Source organism: Physeter macrocephalus, chromosome 11 (genome assembly GCF_002837175.3).
Source record: "Physeter macrocephalus isolate SW-GA chromosome 11, ASM283717v5, whole genome shotgun sequence".
Lineage (NCBI taxonomy): Eukaryota > Metazoa > Chordata > Mammalia > Artiodactyla > Physeteridae > Physeter > Physeter macrocephalus.
Window position 1 is genome coordinate 136,406,551 of NC_041224.1, and position 22,345 is coordinate 136,428,895.

Here is a 22,345-nt window from a genome sequence, read left to right on the forward strand (position 1 = left end):
TGTTTATTGAAATAAAATTGCCTTTCACATTAGCCAAGATTTTGTTAAGTGACAATATCAAATGATGACAAAACCGAGGATAAAAGGGAGGGAACATAAATTGGTACAACATTTGACATATGCCCCTTTCTTCTGTGGTAACAAATCCCTGATCAGTAGCGGGGATGCTGCGTTTCCCTGACTCCGTGGCAGCTAGGTGTGGCCTTGGGACCAAACGCAAACCCATGAGATCTCAGTGGAAGTGTTGAGAGAGACGGGTATAACTTTAGTTGGTATCTGCGATACCTCAACCACCGATTCAACCAACCACAGACCGTGTAGTACTATAGTATTTACTATTGAAAAATATCCACCTATAAATGGACCTTGTGCAGGTCAAACCTGCGTTGTTCAAGGGTCAACTGTATATATGTATACATATGCACATATATACACATACACATAATACATATTTAAAATTATTATTAAAGTGAAAATTAATACAAAAAACTTTCAAATATCTAATTCTAATTTGAGGGGTATAGGGGAGAAAAAAAGAAAGGGATATGGGAGGACAGTTTATTTATTTGAGAATCTTGACACCCAATGCTAATTTTCCTCTAGCATTAAATCCAACTTGAAAAGGCTGACAAGGCTCCTATAAACTGCTCGTGAGACTCTTTTTGGTGTTTCGTACAGTGCCTATTTGTAAGTTTTGTAGATAAAACAAGAGTAGGTGTGGGTTTATTTTACTTTGTAGAACTTAAGATGCCGGCCGCCCTCTTCCTCCCACAACCGCCTCAGATCTAACAGGCAGGATCTCAGGATTTTGACTCTGTGACGTGAATTTCGGACTGTGCCTCCTCTCTCTGGCATCAGAAAACACTACCTGAGTCTTGGGCGGGGTTGGCACCAACATCTATTCAGACTTTGCCGCAGACAAGTGCGGACCGCTGGGACAGACCACGAAATAAGACGCTAGCTGTACACCAAGCCCGTGAGCCGGGGGCGGTGTGAGTCGGGGCCCCGCCCCTCTGCGAAGCCAATAACTCTGGACGGGAGCGGGAGGGGCGGGGCGAGCCCTGCAGGCCGCCTCGTGATTGGCACGCAGGCTCCCGCAGCCCGCGAGGCTACCCCTATCTAGTCAGCCGGAGCTCCAAGCTAGTGCGGATCTACAAAGTTTGTCCGCTCCGGGGCACCGTAGTGGCTTTTACCCTGGCCGAGAGGGCCCGGCTGGGCTAGACTGGGCTCAGCGGCTGGAGCCCGGCTCAGCTTAGGAGACCCTGATGGCTGCGGTGTTTCTAGTAACGCTCTACGAGTACTCGCCGCTTTTCTACATCGCGGTGGTCTTTACTTGCTTCATCGTGACCACCGGCTTGGTGTTGGGATGGTAAGTGCCCTAGGGCCAGGGGCAAGGGACGACGGGGCGGACAGCCAAGGAGTGGGGTCGCGGCGGGCAACTGGGGGCAGAGGAGCTGGGTGGCTGCTGAATTGGGGCACCTGGGGCTGTCGGAGAGCGGGTGCCGAGGACTCCGCCTGGCTCCGGGAGGAAAACAAGGTGGACACCGCACCTGCATCACTGCTCCTAATCATCGTCCGGTCCCCGTCGCTGCGCGCATCTGGGGGTGGTGCCGGATTGAGGTATTTTACCCAGCTTTGTTTCTAGACGGTAAAGCAACCAGTAAGGGCCAGGTCTTGGTGTTAGGATAGAGAGGTCGTACAACAGACTTCTGTCCGGAATTGGGGCCTACTGTGTGCCCGGAGCGAACCCGTCATCCGCGGTACAGTCCACAGACGTGAACAGTAAACCGAGTTGATCGTTGTTGTTCTGACCTGAACTGAGGTGAGCATTTGGCCTCAGATCTGCCAGTGTAAGTTCTGACTGAACTCTGTTACCGTTTGAGAATTTAATGGTTTCTACACATATTTCACACCTTTTGAAGGAATATTTAGATCGATAGAACCATAAAGACATAATTTTAGAGCTGGAAGAGATCTTAGAGATAAGTTACACTAAGGGGTAAGGGCACTTTACCTATTGGAAACAAGGAGAGTAGACTGTTAGCTCACCCCCGAGCAATTCTAGCTCAGAAATTCTAAAATTTCTCTCTTGAGGAGATGCCATTGTATCATGTTTAGGGACGCCTTAAAAATACAGCTATTTGAAACCATCTTACAGGCCCCATCCATTGAGGAGAGAGACACGAGCTGGATTTTGGAGAATGAGTATTTTGAAAAATAAATGGAGTTAAAGTGTATAGTAGAGAATAGAAAGCATTTCAGAGAATACATGAGCAGAGGGTCAGAGAAGACATGCTAGCAAATAGAGCGGGCTGTGTAAAATGAGTTTAAAAATACCCTTTGAGCACGTATATAAAGGACACAAGCCCTGGTCAACTTCTGAAAATATGCCATGTTTAGGAACTAAGTAAAGTTTTGATGTTTTCACACTGCTTTCCACCCTATCAGCAGTAGATCATAAAATTCCTTGTTGGTTGGTGGGGGAAGAATAAGACCAGTTTTACACAATTTGTTATTCTTGACCCATCAGACTTTCTTGCTATTGTTCATTTCAAGAAAGTTTGTAGTTGGAGTTAGGAAGATGTTGCCTGAGAAAAGCTGTCTTAACACAGGATTTTTATTGACTATAATGTTAGTGTTATTGTCTTCAAGAGTGTAATTTTCCTCCTTTAAGGAAAATAAGTAGCTAGTTGATAATTACATCCTTAAATTTTAATTTTCAATAGGCCTAATTATTTTAAAATTAATTTTCAGTTGGCCTAATTCAACTAATTAGGTATCTCAGATGTCCGTCTTTAGTACTGGTTAGAGGAAAATGAGTGAAGACCATATTGATAATGATGGTGGCATCTGTGGGTGAAGGGTAGTTAGGAACCTCATGTTTATGGTGGTTAAGAGACAGACTTTGGGGTCAGTTAGACTTAGGCTCATATCCTGGCTCTGCCAAATTTGGCTTGGTTTGAAAACTTAATCATTCTCTAAACACTCCATTTAAGTATGACTTTTACAAGGATAGAAACCCAGGTAATTGTAGAACTTTCAAAAGTCTAAACTAAGCACTGCTGAGGCCACAAGACCATGTTAAGTGCCACTCACTTCCATCCTGATTTGTGCCTAACCAGTTATCTTGAGCTTAACCCACCCATTCTCTCCATCTGGGTTAGCTTTGCCCATCTAGATAACCTTTTTACTAGTTTATTTGCTGCCCTAAGCCACGGCTACAGATTGATTGAATAGAAACAATGAAAACCATCTAGATCTCATCAAGTCAAATGTCTAATAGTTCTCTAGGCAGAAGGTAAACCCATTAATCCACTATGCTTTTTCACTATGCTTGTCTTTTTTTTTAACCTCCCCAATTATAATTTCAATTGGTCATCTGTTTTCTCTGTCATGCTTCTTACCTCGTACTGCTCTACGTTTCTTTCCACTTTTCCCCTGTCCACTTGCACTGTGTGGGAATGGAGAAAGAACAGGAGCACCTGGTTGTTGGAATCCCAGTGGCAATAGCAGAGAATCATGCAACTGGAAGTATGGTATCTCTATTTAACTATGTGATGGTTTCTGTGAGCTCTAATAGCTCACATTTATTAAGCTCTTGCTATTTACCAGGCACTGTGCAGAAAGGAGACCAAAATGCCATATACATCCTTTAATAGTTTCAAATAATCAGTGAACCTGACTCTGCAGCTACTCTCTGCTTCCTATGGACTGCAGATTATTAAGCTATCATCTCTAGGCTTCATACCACCCTTATATACTCTGCTTTGTGAATCTGGGGCCGAACCTCTAAACCACGTTTCTTCTTTACTAGCTTGCTGCCTCAGTGAGGCTTTGCCTATAGGGGAAGGGGAGTGGAAGGCTAGAGGAGGGCAAAAGCACTTGCTGCTTCCTGTTTGATTCTTGTCCTCCTCTGTCTCACCATAGTGATGGTGCCTCACCCTGGCATTAACAGTTGGTCGCAGTTTATAGTTTCCTACTCTCTTAGAACCAGCCTCATTGTACCCCCTCAAAGATTTCAATATCCCTTCCTCAGATCTGAGTCCCACGTGCATGGGGGTCTTTCCTCCAAATTTCTAAGCTGTAGTAATCCTCTTTGCTCTATTCCTTGTCCTAGGTGTGATAGTTGCTTCCCACTGTTACTACTTCTTTGATGCTCAGGGTCCCCTCTTTGCCTTTTCAGTTCTTCAGCATCTGGTTAGCAATTTTTTTACATTAAATTATCTGTTAAAATACTGGTGTGGTTTTGGTCTCTTGCTTGGACTGATATATAAGAAATCGTTACTCAGAATGGGATCCTGGGAGCGGGGGGTGGGGTGGTGGCGGGGGATCTTCATAGATGGGATTTGGGTTTGGTCATTTCTTCAGCTCCTTGCCAATGGGAAGTAAGAGTCTAGTAATCCATAGCATGTGTTGGCCTCATAATTAATCAACTTACTACCTTTGTGTGATTGTGATTAAACGATTTCTGAAGTAAGTGCCTTGGGGGACCAAGCACCTTAACACTTACAGAAAGGAAATGACAAGCTCATGTCTTTAAACTCTCAGATCAAGTCTTAGAGAATCAAGAGTTTTTATGGTTTTATAGCACTTTACTTCATGCCACAAAGCTAAAAATTGAACACAGTTTTATTTGTGCTGGTATTAGAATTACATAGCCTTGTCAATGTCTCATTTAGGACTCGGACTAGAAAAGAGTAGCGCCCTGAAACTAGGAATGGCAACATCTAAATGGACAGAGCTGAGAATCTTGAAACCCCAGTCCTTCTGAGCTTTCCTTCTTGGTGGAAGCAGCCTGCTTTCCGTGTCTGAGAAAACTAGCCTTCTCTTGCTTGCAGATCCTGTAATCACCTCTCCCAGGGCAGTTGCTTTGCAAAGGGTGTTTATACTCAAGACCTACCTCTATTACCTTTTGCCACGAGGCCCAGATCTCTTCATGTTCCTCAGGACAGGGACAAAAATCTGACCTAGTCAGAAATAGCCTAGCTTCTAAAAGAATTACAAAAGTTTGCTAATTTATATCATTGCGAATTTGGGTAGTATGTGTGAGAACGGAGTGTAAGTAGGTTAGGCCAAGGAGGATGGAATGTAACAATAGAGCGGATTACATTTATTTATCTGGGTGTATTCTCAAAAAATTTCTGACTCTAAAGTATTAACTCATACTTGGTTGACTGAAACTTGGACTCAGAGGTGGTCTATATTTAATAAGGTTGGACTTCCTGTTAACCGTTTGCTTCCTTTTCCTGGTCTACATTCCTGCAGCACTGGCATCACCCTGGCAGTGACAGTTGGCCTGAGTAGCAGCATTTTATTTTAGTTTACAGTTTTTCCTCATACCTAGAAACAGCCTTATTGCACTCCTTCAGAAATATGAGCACCAGCTGGCCAACACTCCTACTGGAAAAGTCTGGGTCCAGCTCTGGGGGATTCCTTCTCCCAGCTTCTAAACTGTAATAATCCCCACTCTTCCTTTTGTTTCCTTAGCCTTCGGAGGGATAACTGCTTCTTGCTAGGGTACCTCAGTGTCCCCTTCTTGCCTTTTCAGTCCTCCAGTACTTTAATAGTTCTTTATATTAAAATCTTTGTGTCAAAATAGCTGTCTCCTGCCAACCCTTCCCGATACACTGACCTTGACTGTTTCTCACCTTACTTGTCGAATGCAGTAGGTTGTGTGTGTGTGATGAGGTACAGATTCCTTCTTAGGGAAAGAATATAGTGTTGTTTTGTATTTGCTTAGGGTACAAAATATATGACCCTTCTATTGGCAAGAAGTTTCTTGGAACAATCTAGAAGAAAATACAAAGCTCTTAGAAATGGCATTTCAAACCTCAATGGGGCCTTAAGATAACTTATTCTGACCGTTCTTTTTACAATTAAAGGCACAGAATTTTAGAGATTGAGTAATTTACTCGAAGTCTGTTAGCACATCAGTTTGCGCATAAACCACCCAGATTAACAGCTGCCTGTGTGTTTTCTAATTGGCTTTAGAACTCAAGGCTGAAGGGGTGATAAAAGTTGTTTACTGCTGAGCTTGACACTTCAGCCTCAAAGTAAATTTTTTTTAGGAGGGACTGGGTGAGACTCCAACAAGGAAAGGAGGTCAGTTCCTGATTCAGCTGCTGGGTGGAAGCTTAGGAAGTGTGTGCGGGGTAAGACAGTGTACAAGCAATATGAAAAAGTGTGGACAGAATTGGAAGCCCCCAGGTTACTGCTGTGCTGGAAGTTTAAGCAGTATGAACAAGTGCAACCAACACTTTAGAAATGGGAAAAAAACAGAATGATAGAAAATTCCAGGAGGATTAAGTATGAAATTTTCACAGTAAAGAGAACAGAAAATTCTCTTAATGGAAAAGAAAGGGGTGGGAGGCTGAGTTTATATAAAAGAGAAAGTAATGAATGTTAAACGTTTATTTAGTTGGTATTCTATTGCTAACAGTTGCCAAAATGACTTTGAGTAGAAAAAGATAAAAATGGAATTTGATTGAAAAGAAAATTGCTCAATTTTCTATTTTACTGTTTCTTCTAATGTCATATCAGCCATGATCTGATACACAGGGCATCAGTGTCTTTATTCATGCTTTTGACTAAAAATGTGAAAATGGCCAGATGTAGGATGGTGGCCAGAAAAACATCACAGAGTCTACTTACTAACATTTTATAGAACCATTTGGCAGCGCCAATTATGGATTGCTCTTTAGACAGTCTCTAACATTTAACCTTATTCCAAATCACTTCTGCATATTGGCTTTTGAGTAATACATTATAAAGATAGAAATATTGGTCCACATCAAATACATTTAAACTGTGAAAGTTGTGGATTTTTGTGCAAAAGAGCAAGTTCACGATGGGTCAGGTATGTGAAAAGGTTTAGGGTTATTCTAGGCTGAAAGCTCAACGTGAGTCATCAGTGTGTCAGCTGACATGATCTTAGACTACATTAAGTGTGATGTTTAGGACAAGAGGTGTGGTCAGGCTATGATGTCACTCTGCTACACAGTGAACTCTATCCCCCTCAGCCCCTGTTTTCCCTTCAAAGCATGAGGATATCAAGGGAGCAAGGCTGGCAAAGTCAAATAAGGACGCAGAGCCTTGACTGAGAGTTGGCTGCACTAGCCATGCTTGGCTGACTCCTCTAAGAAGACAAGAATACAAAAATGTCTGAGATGGTAATTCAGAAGTGTAGCAGTGTTAGGCCATAATTCACATAAGGCAGTAATGAAAAGCCAAAGAGCAAAAACATTAACCTTAAAGGAAAAGGTTAATAACTTTTGTGTTAAAATTAAGAACCCTGTTCATCAAAAGATACCATTATGGGACTTCCCTGGTGGCACAGTGGTTAAGAATCTGCCTGCCAATGCAGGGGACACGGGTTCGAGCCCTGGTCCGGGAAGATCCCACATGCCTCGGAGCAACTAAGCCCGTGTGCCACAACTACTGAGCCTATGCTCTAGAGCCTGCAAGCCACAACTACTGAGCCCTCGTGCCACAACTACTGAAGCCCGTGTGCTTAGAGCCCATGCTCCGAAACAAAGAGAAGCCACTGCAATGAGTAGCCCGCGCACCGCAGCGAAGACCCAACACAGCCAAAAATAAATCACACACAAAAAAAGCATTCTCCATTTATGTAAAAAACAAACAAACAAACAAAAACATACTATTATGTACGTGAAAAGGCAAGGTGTAGAAGAGCTGAACATATATCCAATAAAGGGCTTGTATTCAGAACATATAAAGAATTTTCTATAAATAAGAAAAATAGACAGACCAGTAGAAAAACAGGGAAGGGATTTCAAAGGGCTTTCACAAAAGAGGATATCCAAGTAGCAATAAACATAAAAAGTGCTCAACCTCATTAGTATTCAGGAAAGTAGAAATTAGAACCATAATGCAGTGCCACCACACACCTACCAGGATGGTTAATAATGTTTTGACAAGGATATGGAGCAAGGGGAACCCTCATTCATTGCTGGTGGAGTGTAAATTGATACTACCACATAGAGCAGTTGTTAAGATTATCCACCAAAGTTGAAGAAGCACAGACCTTATGGCCGAGAAATTCCATTCCTAACAGAAATGCATGTACATGTATGTGCGTTGAGAGCCTCTTATGAAAATGTCCATATAAGCATTATTCATAATGGCCAAGATGTGAGGACAACTTAAATGTCCATTAAGAGTAGAATGAGTAAGCAGATTATGGCATGTTTGTACAATAGAATACTATACAGCCACAAAAATGCTCTAAGTATAGATACAAGGATGAATCTTCAACATAATGTGATAAAATAGGAAATAAAAGTATACACAGCATGCTTCCACTTATATGAAAGTTCAAAAGCAGGTAAACTAAATTGTAGTTATTGAAATCAAGATAGAGAAGGAAGGGGTAGTATGTGGGAGGTGACACAAGGAGACTTTCTGAGGGTATTATTTTGGTTCTTAACCTGAATAACAATTACTTTGTTATTCAGAAAAGTACTTTGTGTACTTTTTTATATGTATGTTATCCGTCACAGTAAAAAGGTTATATAATATAAAAAGGCCAAAGATTGAGCAAGAGTCATAACAACAACTTTAAAAGATGTTAAATCAAGGACCTTAGGATATTAGAAAATGTAGACCCAAGATTAAGCATGAGGCAGAGAAATTAAAAATCGAGAGAGAGGAATTTCTTTTAATAATAGATATGCTTTGCCAACTGTTGATGTGATGCTGGGCCAAGCAGTGTTGGATAAGCGCGCTTAAAGAGAAGGAGCACTGCACATGTCAAATTATTTGTTTCACTCTGAGGTGTATCCAAAGCCACAGAGCAGGTATGGTATATCCTCCTACAATATGGATTTTATGTAAGGATTTGGAAAAATAATATTTTTATATTAAAACCAAATATATTATGGAGTATAAAAAGCATTTTACAAAGGAATTTTATGCTCACAATGGGCTGCTTCCAGATATTTCCTCAAAGCCTTGCCTTTTGTGGTTTCTGGCTTCTGTACCTTAAAGCAGCAGTCCCCAACCTTTTTGGCACCAGGGACGGGTTTTGTGGAAGACAATTTTTCCACGGAAGCGGGGGTGTGGGGGGATGGCTCAGGCGATAATGTGAGCGATGGGGAGCGGCAGATGAAGCTTCTTTCGCTCACCTGCCACTCACCTCCTGCTGTGCGGCCCGGTTCCTAACAGGCCCCTGACCGGTACCAGGAGTTGGGGACCCCTGCCTTAAAGGATTCTTTAATTGAAATGTTTAGGTGCAACATTATAAAGTACCTGAAATACAGTACTTGAACCTATAGTAGAAATGAACACCATGAGATCTAACTTCTAGCTTTTACTGCTGGTACTGTGGGTATAAAGAGTAAGGCAGTATGGGTAAAGAAAGAAAAGGGTGGGGCGAGGTAGGGAGAATTAAATAATGAGGAAAGGGCCAGGGAATATAATGAGGAGTATGCATAGAGTGGTGTTTTTTTCTTTGCTTTTTTTTCACTCCAAGGGACGAAGGAAAGAAAGGAAAGGTGTTATGGCTGTAACAGGAAGGTTATATCTGTGTCCTACCACTCCCTATGCCTGACTTGACCTCTAAAGGGCACTGGGGCAATGGTGAGCAGTGGAGACAAAGCTGTGGGGTAATTGATTCTGAGAATCAAAGAGGAGAGGTTACTAGATTTGTCTTTTCTCTCTTCCAACCCCTAAGTCCACTCCATCATCATTATCATTGTAAGCACTTACATAGTACCAAGCCCTGTTATAGACATTTACAGGTGGGGAAACAGTTACATAGAGGTTGAGTGATTGCTTAAGGATACATGGCTATTAAGTATCTTGTTTCTGACTTTAGGAAGAAAGCAGTTTTTAATCAAGTATGATGTTAGCTATACTTTTTTTTTTTAATTGCCTCCCTTTATCAGGTTGAGTAAGTTCTTTTTTTACATTCCTAGTTTGCCAACAGTTTTTATCAGGACTAGACATTGGATTTTAGCAAGCAGTTTTTCTTCATGTATTGAGAAGATTGTATGGTTTTTCTTTTTTAGTTTGTTAATATGGTGAATTACATTACATTTTTAATGTGATGTTAAGCCATCCTTGCATTCCCGAGATAAACTTTGCTGGGTCTTGACATATTTTTATATACCGTTAGATTTAATTTGCCAAAATTTTGTTAAGAATTTTTACATTTATGTTCCTGAGTGGTATTGTAATTTTCTTGTATTGTCTTTTCCCCTCCGCTGCAGACTTAAGTCACATGTATGTTAGACTGCTTGAACTTGTCGCTCAGCTCACTGTTTTGTTTTTTTGTGCAGTCTTTTTTTCCTTTGTGTTTCATATTGGATACTTTCTGCTGCTATGTCTTCAAATTTACTAATCTTTTGTTCTGTAATATCTAACCTGCTGCTAATCCCATCCAGTGTACTTTTCACCCAAAACATTGTATTTTCCATCTTCAGAAATGGATTGGGGTCTTTTTTATATCGTCCATGTCTCTATATTATATGCTTGATCTTTACTTATTTTCTTGACATATGGAATATAGTTATAAAAATTATTTTGATATCCTTATCTACTAATTCTAGTATCTGTACCATTTCTCTGCTCTTTTGGGGTTATATTTTCCTGCTTCTTTGCATGCCTGTTAATTTTTTATTGGATGCTAAACATTGTGAATTTTACCTTATTGGGTGCTGGATGTTTTTGTATTCATACAAATATTCCTGAACTTTGTTTTGGGATTCAGTTAACTTACCTGGAATGCTTTGATCTGTTAGAGGCTTGCTTTTCAGCTTTTTAAAGCAGGAACAGAACAGCCTTATCCAACTGTTCTATAAAATTAAAATCATTTAGAGTGAAGTTCTATTTCATTTGTTAATTTTATTGGCTTTCTTTTGGCATTAGATTTATTCATGTGTTTTGAAATTTTAGTTTGCAACCTAAATTTTAGTGGAAGTCCCCTGCCCCCCTCCTTTGTCCTCATCCTTGCTGTTTAACCAGATTTCTAGACCCCTTCATCAGGGAGTAGGTCTTATAATGAAAGTTCTGTCCCATATTGATATAAGCCTAATAACCCAGCTCCTGGATTCAAGTTGTGAACCTGGCTCTGGCCCTTGTCTTGAGTGGACAACCTGTAAGACCTCTTACCGTGTGAAGGCTTAGTTGCCACTGCCTCCTGCCAGACTCAGAACCCATCAAACCATGGCATCAGCCTTACTCATTACTTTGTATTTCTTTTCCTTTTCAGATCCATAAAGATTTGTCTTTTAACCCAGCTGTCTCTTTTTTATTACAATTTATTATTAAAATTTTCAAACATACAGAAAACTTAAAAGAATTACATAGTGAACACACATATGCCCATCACTTAAGTTCTACAATCAACATTTCACTATAATGTCTTTATTACATATCTGTCCATCCACCCATTCCTCTATCTACCCATCAGTCCACGTTAATTTCTTTATTACTTCGAAGTAAGTTATACTCTTCATCCATAAGTACTAAAGCATTGCATATTTTTAGCTAGAGTTGAATATTTGTTTTTCTTTGTAGTTATTGTTTTTTCTTTTGAAGTAAGATTTATATACAGTGAAATGTACAAATCTTAAGTGTTACCAACATATCATCTATACACCTCAAACCTCAGTCAAGGTAAGAACCTTGAACCAGAGAAAGTTTCTTTGTGCCCTTTCCCAGTCAGTCCATACTCCTGCATCCCTAGAAGAACCATTGTTCTGTATTTTATTTCTACCATAAATTAGTTTTGCTTGCTCTAGAATTTCCTATTGTGGAGTCATAGAGCATGTACTCTTTTATGTAAGGCTTCTTTTGCACAGTATGTTGTTTTTGAGATTTAGCCATGTGGTGTGGTAATAATTTACTCCTTCTCATTGCTGAGCAGTACTATTGCTTTGTTTAAACACACCTGCTGTTTGTTTACTCATTTCAGTGCGGTCCTTCTGATTTCTCTTTTTATTTTTTTTTTTCATCTATCACTGCTAAGTGTGTGGAGAGAAAAGAGTGCATTAAAGTATGAATCTAACTGTGCTATCTTAACCTAAAGTCCCCTGGTTTAACTAACGTGTTTTAATTTTAAGTTGTTTTGTTTAAACTGAGTAAACTCAGCTGCTTTCTACTTTTATAAGGAATTGAGTTTATCCCTTCCATTTTCCCTCTAAATCTGTTCATTATCACATTTTTACATGAAATTTAAAAGTAGAGAATATGTTATATTAATGAAGGGCTATATTTGGTGTTTAAAAGTTCTCTTGTCCCATAAATAATATCAAATAGTCTGCACATTAAATATGTATTTGCTTTTTATTTCATTTAAAAAATTCAATAATTCTATCTTTTTGCTACTGTATTAGGTTCATTTTATCTGTAATCATGGCACTCCTTTGTAATCAACAATAATTAACAGTAGAACTCTGTTTTCAAGAGTATGTTGATTCAGCCAGCCAAACAATATATTGCAATTCTATGGGACCTCTAATATCTCTTAATTTTGGATTAATTCTGCAATATAATGTAAAATTTGAGTAACTGAATCTATTTTTCTGATACTTATGTTAAGAGGAATAACTATTAAAGCACAAGATTCTTTACATATAAAGTTTCAATATTTATTAAAATTATGTCTTATTTTATTTTTACCTTTCTTCAGGTTTGGTTGGGATGTTCCAGTAATTCTGAGAAATTCGGAAGAGACCCAGTTCAACACAAGAGTTTTCAAAAAGCAAATGAGACAAGTCAAGAATCCTTTTGGCTTAGAGATCACCAATCCATCTTCAGCTTCAATTACAAGTTGGTGGCTATTTTCCAAAGATTTTTCTCTCTTTCTATAGCTCTTTAATTAGCCCTTTAATTTTCTTTCTCTACTGCTTTCTCTTCCTCAGACTTAACAAACATTTATTGAGCCCCTATTCTGTTCCAGGAGCTATGCTATATACCAGAGATACAAAGACTAATAATTCACAAACCTTGCTCCTAAGGAGCTTATCAACTAGTAAATAGAGGCATTTGTATGAGAAAAATAAAGTATCACAGGTGTTAATAAGAGAAGTCTATTAGGACACTGTGCCATTTTCATTGTTCTTCAGTGCAGTGAGAAAAGTAAGGCAGTGTAGTATAAGTATAGCTAATGTAAGGTTGCTACCCTTCTGAAGAACAGCCATCTTTTCATCTGAAATTATGGTATTTTGGTATTAAATGGTAATAATAAATAGTGGTTGTTTATTTCTGTACTTGGGGAAATAAATTGTCTGCAAGATTATCTAGGAACCACTGGAGTCATAGAAAGAAGGAAAAGGGTTAAGTTTGGGGAAGCATATACAGGAAAAGCTTTGTAAAGAGGAGCGTGCTGTGTGTGTGTGTGTCTCTCTCTCTTATTCCACCCCCCCTTTTTTTTTGGTGAGTAGAGTTTTGAGATAAGTAGGTGATTATCTTTTGAGATTGGGAGAGATTCTAGGTAGAGAGAGAAGCATGAGCACAGCAATGAGCTATAAACAGAATAATACATTAGAGAAACAATAAGTAGTTTGTTATGTATAAAACATAGGGTGGGGGGCTTCCCTAGTGGCGCAGCGGTTGCGCGTCCGCCTGCCGATGCAGGGGAACTGGGTTCGCGCCCCGGTCCGGGAGGATCCCACATGCCAAAAAAAAAAAAAAAAAAAAAAAAAAAAAAAAAAAAACATAGGGTGGGACAGGTAAGAGAGAAGAGTCAAGGAAAATTCAAGTTCTTGGCGTGGGTCCTCCATAGACAGATCCTATTGCCAAGGTAAGGAGTGCAGGAGGAACAACAGGTTTTGGAAGAAAGGTAAGGAATTCAGTTTTGAAATTGTGAACTTTGAAATGCTTCTGTGACAGTTAAGTAGAGATATAGAGTAGGCAGTTCTCCACACAGTTCTGTAGCTCTACAAGGATTTCTGGGCTAAGACCCTATCATTTTTCACACTTGCTCACATTTCTGGTAACTTCTAAACAAACAACCCCAAACTTCTTCAACTTGTCATCTTATTCTAGCCACTGTCCTCTTTCTCTTCCTCCCTTTGCAGCCAGGCTTCTTAAAAGTGGTTTGCGTTTGCCTTCTCCTCTTAGCTCGTTCCCTTTTACGCCTCATATGATTGCAGTCTGATTTTTGCCTGTATCCCTGTACTGAGATGGCCTTCTCCAAGGTCACTAATTACCGCTTCAGCCCCCACCTCTGGTCCCCCCCAGTCATAAAATCCAGGGGACGCATTTCCAGCCTGAGTTAGTACTCTTTCTGCAGTGTTTAGCAGAGTTGGCCAGGCCTTCCTTCTTGACATCCTCTCCCTTGGCCCCTGTGACCTTCTGGTCTAGTCATCTTCCAGCCTTTAACTTCTAGAATCAGTTGTCATCAGTGTACATAGTCAACAGGGATTATCAACCTTAAGTAAATCTTTTTTAAAAATTTATTTATTTATTTATTTGTTTTTTTTTTTTGGCTGCATTGAGTCTTCATTGCTGTGAGGGGGCTTTCTCTAGTTGCAGCGAGCGGGGGCTACTCTTCATTGTGGTGCGTGGGCTTCTCATTGCTGTGGCTTCTCTTGCTGCGGAGCACGGGCTCTAGGCACGCAGGCTTCAGAGTTGTGGCACGCGGGCTCAGTAGTTGTGGCTCACGGGCTCTAGAGCGCAGGCTCAGTAGTTGTGGCACACAGGCTTAGTTGCTCCGCGGCATACGGGATCTTCCCAGACCAGGGCTTGAACCCGTGTCCCCTGCATTGGCAGGCGGATTCTTAACCACTGTGCCATCAGGGAAGTCCAACCTTAAGTAAATCTTGATTTACATTGAAAAAGTACAAAATTTCTTTTTCTTATTCCTTACCTATAAATATTGTATGATTACCCTATGACTTAAAGGGAACTAAGGACCTCTTTTCCCCCTCATGGTGGATAAGGGGTTCATTCTGACATTTTGCACTTAGGAATAACAAATTTCAAGATAGGACAGAGAAAACTAACTTGTTTAGAAAACATGCCCAATTAAGATGTGCAGAACTGTGGTAGTTTCCTGATCACTAACCTCTATGGACATGTACTTAGACCTACTATAATGTCACATCTGGCTCTTGAGCAGGACTGCCAATAAAAAAAAATCCACCAGCACAAAGCTGTCCTTCCTGCAGCACAGTTCCACAAGCCTGGAAACACTGAAAAAGAAGAACTGTTACATCATGAGCAAACAAATACAGGACACTTGTGAGCTAGAATGTGTGAGGAAATCCATCAGTCTGTCTTTCATGCAGAAAGTCTCAAATAGAGCCCGCCCTGTAAATGTTAGAAGCAAATGAAAAGATACCCAGTAAGTAGAAGACCTCTCTGCTATGTCCAACACACTAGATGCTAACAGTAGCATTACTAAAGTACGTGAAAAAAATTTTAAGTGTGAAGACTTGTAGCATGCTTACTGAAGTATTTTAATTTTTCAAATACTAATGCATATCATTCTTTTTAAAAAAATTTGTTTATTTTATTTATTTATTTTTGGCTGCATTGGGTCTCCGTTGCTGCGCACAGGCTTTCTCTCATTGCAGCGAGCGGGGGCTACTCTTTGTTGTGGCGCGCAGGCTTCTCGTTGTGGTGGCTTCTCTTGTTGCGGAGCACGGGCTCTAAGCGCGAGGGCTTCAGTAGTTGCAGCACGCGGGCTCAGTAGTTGTGGCTCGTGGCTTAGTTGCTCCGCGGCATGTGGGATCTTCCCAGACCAGGGATTGAACCCGTGTCCCCTGCATTGGCAGGTGGATTCTTAACCACTGCACCACCATGGAAGTCCCTCTTTTTTTAATTGAAGTATAGTTGATTTACCATGTTGTATTAATTACTGCTGTACAGCAGGGTGATTCAGTTATACATATATATACATTTTTAAAAATATTTTTTTCCTTAATCTCTACCCCACAGATTAGTATTCTTTTTATCGTGTCATTGTCATATATACGCACACTTTTATATCTCCCATGTACTAGACACCTACTGAAAAGGTTAGCCTAAATATCTACTAATATTCATTCTAAATTGAATGCTCTATGAATTTATAATTTTAGGATTTAATAGATTTGTGGTATATATGTTGAGTGATTTTTCAAATAAGTCACACATAAACTATTTATGTTAATAACTTTACTTTGAAATAGCTAGGGAATTCTTAGAGAGGGGGTAGAGAGTAGATATTACATTTACCAATACAGCTCCAAAAATTTATTATTATGTCTTCATTAGATGGCTGTGGAATGCTTAGCTGGATGCTTACCCAATATCCACCCTCACTTGACTCCAATATTGATTTTGGAAGCAGTTTGTCAGCTATAATATTTTTCCCTGGGTCCCTGACATTGAAAGGTGACCATGTGTTGCATTCTGTTGAAAGAAAGGTAGTTGGAAATACTAACAGAGTGATCTTCTTCATGACCAAAAAGGCAATGCCTCATTAAATAGAAGCCCTTTGCTCTTCTTCCTCTGATAATTCCCTTTCTGGCTATCTGGCTATCTGGAAGTATGGATAGTTGCCTTGAAATATGATAGGATAAAGACTACAAACTAAGGACTATGGATCCTTAGAAAAAGGAACTCTTGTGTCCTTAAAGACATACATTTTGGGGCTTCCCTGGTGGTGCAGCAGTTGAGAATCTGCCTGCCAATGCAGGGGACATGGGTTCGAGCCCTGGTCTGGAAAGATCCCACATGCCGCAGAGCAACTAGGCCCGTGAGCCACAACTACTGAACCTGCGCCTCTGGAGCTCGTGCTCTGCAACAAGAGAGGCCGTGACAGTGAGAGGCCTGCGCACCGCGATGAAGAGCGGCCCCCACTTGCTGCAAGTAGAGAAAGCCCACGCACAGAAACGAAGACCCAACACAGCCAAAAATAAATAAATAATTAATTAAAATGTTAAAAAAAACATACATTTTTTAAGACATACATTTTATTTTTTCATAAATTTATAAATTTATTTATTTATTTATTTTTGTTTGCATTGGGTCTGTTTCTGTGAGGGGGCTTTCTCTAGTTGCAGCGAGCGGGGGCTACTCTTCATTGTGGTGCGTGGGCTTCTCATTGCTGTGGCTTCTCTTGCTGCGGAGCACGGGCTCTAGGCATGCAGGCTTCAGAGTTGTGGCACGCGGGCTCAGTAGTTGTGGCTCACGGGCTCTAGAGCGCAGGCTCAGTAGTTGTGGCACACAGGCTTAGTTGCTCCGCGGCATACGGGATCTTCCCAGACCAGGGCTTGAACCCGTGTCCCCTGCATTGGCAGGCGGATTCTTAACCACTGTGCCATCAGGGAAGTCCAACCTTAAGTAAATCTTGATTTACATTGAAAAAGTACAAAATTTCTTTTTCTTATTCCTTACCTATAAATATTGTATGATTACCCTATGACTTAAAGGGAACTAAGGACCTCTTTTCCCCCTCATGGTGGATAAGGGGTTCATTCTGACATTTTGCACTTAGGAATAACAAATTTCAAGATAGGACAGAGAAAACTAACTTGTTTAGAAAACATGCCCAATTAAGATGTGCAGAACTGTGGTAGTTTCCTGATCACTAACCTCTATGGACATGTACTTAGACCTACTATAATGTCACATCTGGCTCTTGAGCAGGACTGCCAATAAAAAAAAATCCACCAGCACAAAGCTGTCCTTCCTGCAGCACAGTTCCACAAGCCTGGAAACACTGAAAAAGAAGAACTGTTACATCATGAGCAAACAAATACAGGACACTTGTGAGCTAGAATGTGTGAGGAAATCCATCAGTCTGTCTTTCATGCAGAAAGTCTCAAATAGAGCCCGCCCTGTAAATGTTAGAAGCAAATGAAAAGATACCCAGTAAGTAGAAGACCTCTCTGCTATGTCCAACACACTAGATGCTAACAGTAGCATTACTAAAGTACGTGAAAAAAATTTTAAGTGTGAAGACTTGTAGCATGCTTACTGAAGTATTTTAATTTTTCAAATACTAATGCATATCATTCTTTTTAAAAAAATTTGTTTATTTTATTTATTTATTTTTGGCTGCATTGGGTCTCCGTTGCTGCGCACAGGCTTTCTCTCATTGCAGCGAGCGGGGGCTACTCTTTGTTGTGGCGCGCAGGCTTCTCGTTGTGGTGGCTTCTCTTGTTGCGGAGCACGGGCTCTAAGCGCGAGGGCTTCAGTAGTTGCAGCACGCGGGCTCAGTAGTTGTGGCTCGTGGCTTAGTTGCTCCGCGGCATGTGGGATCTTCCCAGACCAGGGATTGAACCCGTGTCCCCTGCATTGGCAGGTGGATTCTTAACCACTGCACCACCATGGAAGTCCCTCTTTTTTTAATTGAAGTATAGTTGATTTACCATGTTGTATTAATTACTGCTGTACAGCAGGGTGATTCAGTTATACATATATATACATTTTTAAAAATATTTTTTTCCATTATGGTTTATCATAGGATATTGAATATAGTTCTCTGTGCTACACAGTAGGTTTATCCATTCTATGTATAAAAGCTTACATCTGCTAACTGCAACCTCCCACTCCATCCCTCCCTCAACCCCTTCCACCTTGGCAATCACCAGTCTGTTCTCTATGTCCATGATTCTGTTTCATAGATAGATTCATTTGTGTCGTATTTTACATTCCACATATAAGTGATATCATATGGTATTTGTCTTTCTTTTTTTAAAATAAATTTATTTATTTATTTTTGGCTGTGTTGGGTCTTTGTTGCTGTACGAGGGCTTTCTCCAGTTGCGGCGAGCGGGGGCCACTCTTCATCGTGGTGCACGGGCCTCTCACTATCGTGGCCTCTCTTGTTGCGGAGCACAGGCTCCAGATGCGCAGGCTCAGTAGTTGTGGCTCACGGGCTTAGTTGCTCCGTGGCATGTGGGATCTTCCCAGACCATGGCTCGAACCCATGTCCCCTGCATTGGCAAGCAGATTCCCAACCACTGCGCCACCAGGGAAGCCCAGTATTTGTCTTTCTGTTTCTGACTTACTTCACTTAGTATCATAATCTCTAGGTCCATCCATGTTGCTGCAAATGGCATTATTTCGTTCTTTTTTATGGCTGAGTAGTATTCCGTCATATATATGTACATCTTCTTTATCCATTCATCTGTTGATGGACATTTAGGTTGTTTCCATGTCTTAGCTATTGTGAATAGTGCCGTTGTGAACATAAGGGTGCATGTATCTTTTTGAATTATAGGTTTGTCTGGATATATGCCCAGGAGTGGGATTGCTGGATCATATGGTAATTCTGCTTTTAGTTTTCTGAGGAACCTCCATACTGTTTTCCATGGTGCTTGCAGCAACTTACATTCCCACCAACAGTGTAAGAGGGTTCCCTTTTCTCCACACCCTCTCTAACATTTGTTACTTGTAGACTTTTTAATGATGCCCATTCTGACTGGTGTGAGGTGGTACCTCACTGTAGTTTTGCAATGCATGTCATTCTTTATCTATCTTCTGTGGGGAAATAAGAAGAACGTTTTGCTGGGAATTGTACTCAGTAGAATAAAATTCATTTGTTTAAACTGTGGAATGGCAGATGTCATTAAAGGTGTCTAACCAGAACATTGAAATAATATTCTGAGCAATAATTGTGAGATTGTAAAAGGTTATTTCATTTGATGTGTAGATAGGTAGTTTAAAAATGCAAGTCTTTATTTTCACTGCTGTACCTAAGATGTCTGGCACATAAGGAGTAAGGGTGAACATCTGGAGACCTGATTTACTTGAAAATAAAGCAGAGAATCAGTTTTAATCTGAGTTGTTTAGCTCTGTTTACTAGGCGTGGGTTGTTGGGATTGCCTTGTTGTTATTTAATGTATGTGGGTTTATGACGCTTCCATGTCCCCAGGGTAGAACTTTAATGACATTAAAAGTCAGTACTCAGGAACTTCCCTGTTGGCTCAGTGGTTAAGAGTCCACCTGCCGTTAGCCTGACACTTGGTATTTTTCTTTGTCTATAATTGAGTAATTAAGAGACTGAGAAGCTGAGCAGAAAACGGTAGCTGAGAGGCTGAGAAGTTAAACAGAGCTTTTGAAATTTCTTAGGACAGGTGGAACCAAAATACTGAGTCCCATTCTTCCAAAGAATAAAGAATTTGACAAGTATCAGATGATTTTTATTAGGGATTTCTGAAGAACGATACTTCAGGAATAATGATAAAAAAGAGCATTACACACACACACACACACACACACACACACACACACACACACACACACACACACACACACACCATTAGTTCCAGAAGGAAAGCTGAGAGAGAATGTTGTAAAAGTAATACTCTAAAATACAGTAACCAAGAATTTTCCAAAACAGATAAAGGATCTGATGCCACAGATTCAAGAAACACTACAAACCCCAAGTAGAATAAATACAAAGAAAATCATTATAAGCACATCATAATAAAACTGCTGAAAAACAAAAACAAAAAACAAAACAACAAAAAGAAAAAAAAAGAATCTGCCTGCCAATGCAGGGGACACGGGTTCGAGCCCCGGTCTGGGAAGATATAACATGGCGTGGAGCAGCTAAGCCCGTGCACCACAACTACTGAGCCTGTGCTCTAGAGCCTGCGAGCCACAACTACGGAGCCCTTGTGCCACAACTACTGAAGCCCACGTGCCTAGAGCCCGTGCTCTGCAACAAGATAAGCCACTGCAGTGAGAAGCCCGCGCACCGCAATGAAGACTAGTCCCCGCTCACCGCAACTAGAGAAAGCCTGTGCACAGCAACAGATACCCCACACAGCCAAATAAATAAATAAAATAAATAAATTTATTTAAAAAAAAAAAAGTAAGTACTCAGGATATATTAGTTGAGTTGAATTGACTTAAAGGGAACTAAGGACCTTTTTTTCCCCCAGTGGTGGATAAGGGGTTCATTTTGACATTTTGCACTTAGGAAGAACAAATTTCAAGATAGGACAGAGAAAACTAACTTGTTTAGAAAACATTCCTGATTAAAATGTGCAGAACCGTGGTGGTTCAGGAATTCTGCTGTCCTTTTGTAAACAGCTGCCTTGTGCAAGATCACACACATAGCATTTTGGAGGAATTTGTGAACCTCTCTTCCCTGCAACCTAAAATTTTCAGCTCCCAGTACTCCCTCCGGTTTTATTATCCTCATGCATGATCTCCTTGTATATAGTTCTTCTTTCTCAGCGCTTCTTCTTCAGGGTTTGTGGCTTTTCTGCCCTAGGGTTTCTCCTTTTTTAATGGCTCAACTCATTTGACTGTAGTCCTTTTTTTTTCCAGTTTTTTGCAAGGCTATCTCTTGTGCCGTGCTTTACTTGGCTGTTACAGCTAGGCACATAAGGGCAGGTTGAGAGAAAACACATCCATGCTGCCTCACTTAATTTGGCTTCTGAATTTTCTGGTTTATGGCTGTGTCCCAGTTTTGTTAATGATCTGTTATTGATCTGTTAGATCAATAGATCTAAGATGCCATTGTGTTCACACTGAATTATAGAAGATTAAGAAAATGTAAGAATGGCAATTCTATTTGCAAAGAAGTGGGAAGAACTAAAGGGAGACATTCTCTTGTCAGTCTATTAATGGAAAAGTTTATGAAAGATTGTAGGGAGTAGAATTTTATAGATTCTGTAGTTCTTTTGTTAACTTATTAATTTCAGAGACATATTATGTTAAGGTATGAGTAATATCCAGTGGTGAGTAGACTCTGACACTCCCTATTGTAGTCAGATGTACAAAGTCTGTACACAAGTCTTGTATGCAGCTCTGAATCCCTGGAACTCTGATTCTTTTTACAAAGCAAACACACTGGGTAGGTTTCTATGTTCTGTAAGTTGAGTTTTTTTATTTTTTTTTAACGTTTATCCTTCCATTGTTCTTTTTTTAGTGTAAGTAAACCCATATATATAGATATTCTCTCCTGTGAGATAAACAGTAACATACTCTATATACTTCCCTTCACCTTGCTTTTTTCATTTAACAATATGTTCTGAAGATTGTTCCACGATAGTACATGCAGATATTTTGATATGGCTCAATTCTTTTTTTAAGAGTTACAGTTCTTCATTTTAAAGTATTCCAGAATGGCCATCATCAAAAAATCTACAAACAGTAAATGCTGGAGAGGGTGTGGAGAAAAGGGAACCCTCTTGCACTATTGGTGGGAATGTAAATTGATACAGCCACCATGGAGAACAGTATGGAGGTTCCTTGAAAAACTAGAAATAGAACTACCATACGACACAGCAATCCCACTACTGGGCATATACCCTGAGAAAACCATAATTCAAAAAGAGTCATGTAGGGCTTCCCTGGTGGCGCAGTGGTTGCGAGTCCGCCTGCCAATGCAGGGGACACAGGTTCGTGCCCCGGTCCGGGAAGATCCCAC

At 40.4% G+C, this 22,345-nt stretch overlaps 1 protein-coding gene across 1 annotated transcript in view; it reads left to right on the top strand.

Moving 5' to 3' along the window:
- Nucleotides 1-1,122: 1,122 nt before the first annotated feature.
- The window catches only part of CGRRF1 (cell growth regulator with ring finger domain 1), a 43,335-nt gene continuing 22,112 nt past the window's right edge, over nucleotides 1,123-22,345 (top strand). Inside the window, exons 1-2 of the mRNA XM_007102481.3 lie at nucleotides 1,123-1,369; nucleotides 12,653-12,792. Coding sequence (XP_007102543.1) covers nucleotides 1,266-1,369; nucleotides 12,653-12,792 — 244 coding nt within the window. The 5' untranslated portion in view covers nucleotides 1,123-1,265. The remainder of the gene's footprint in view (nucleotides 1,370-12,652; nucleotides 12,793-22,345) is intronic.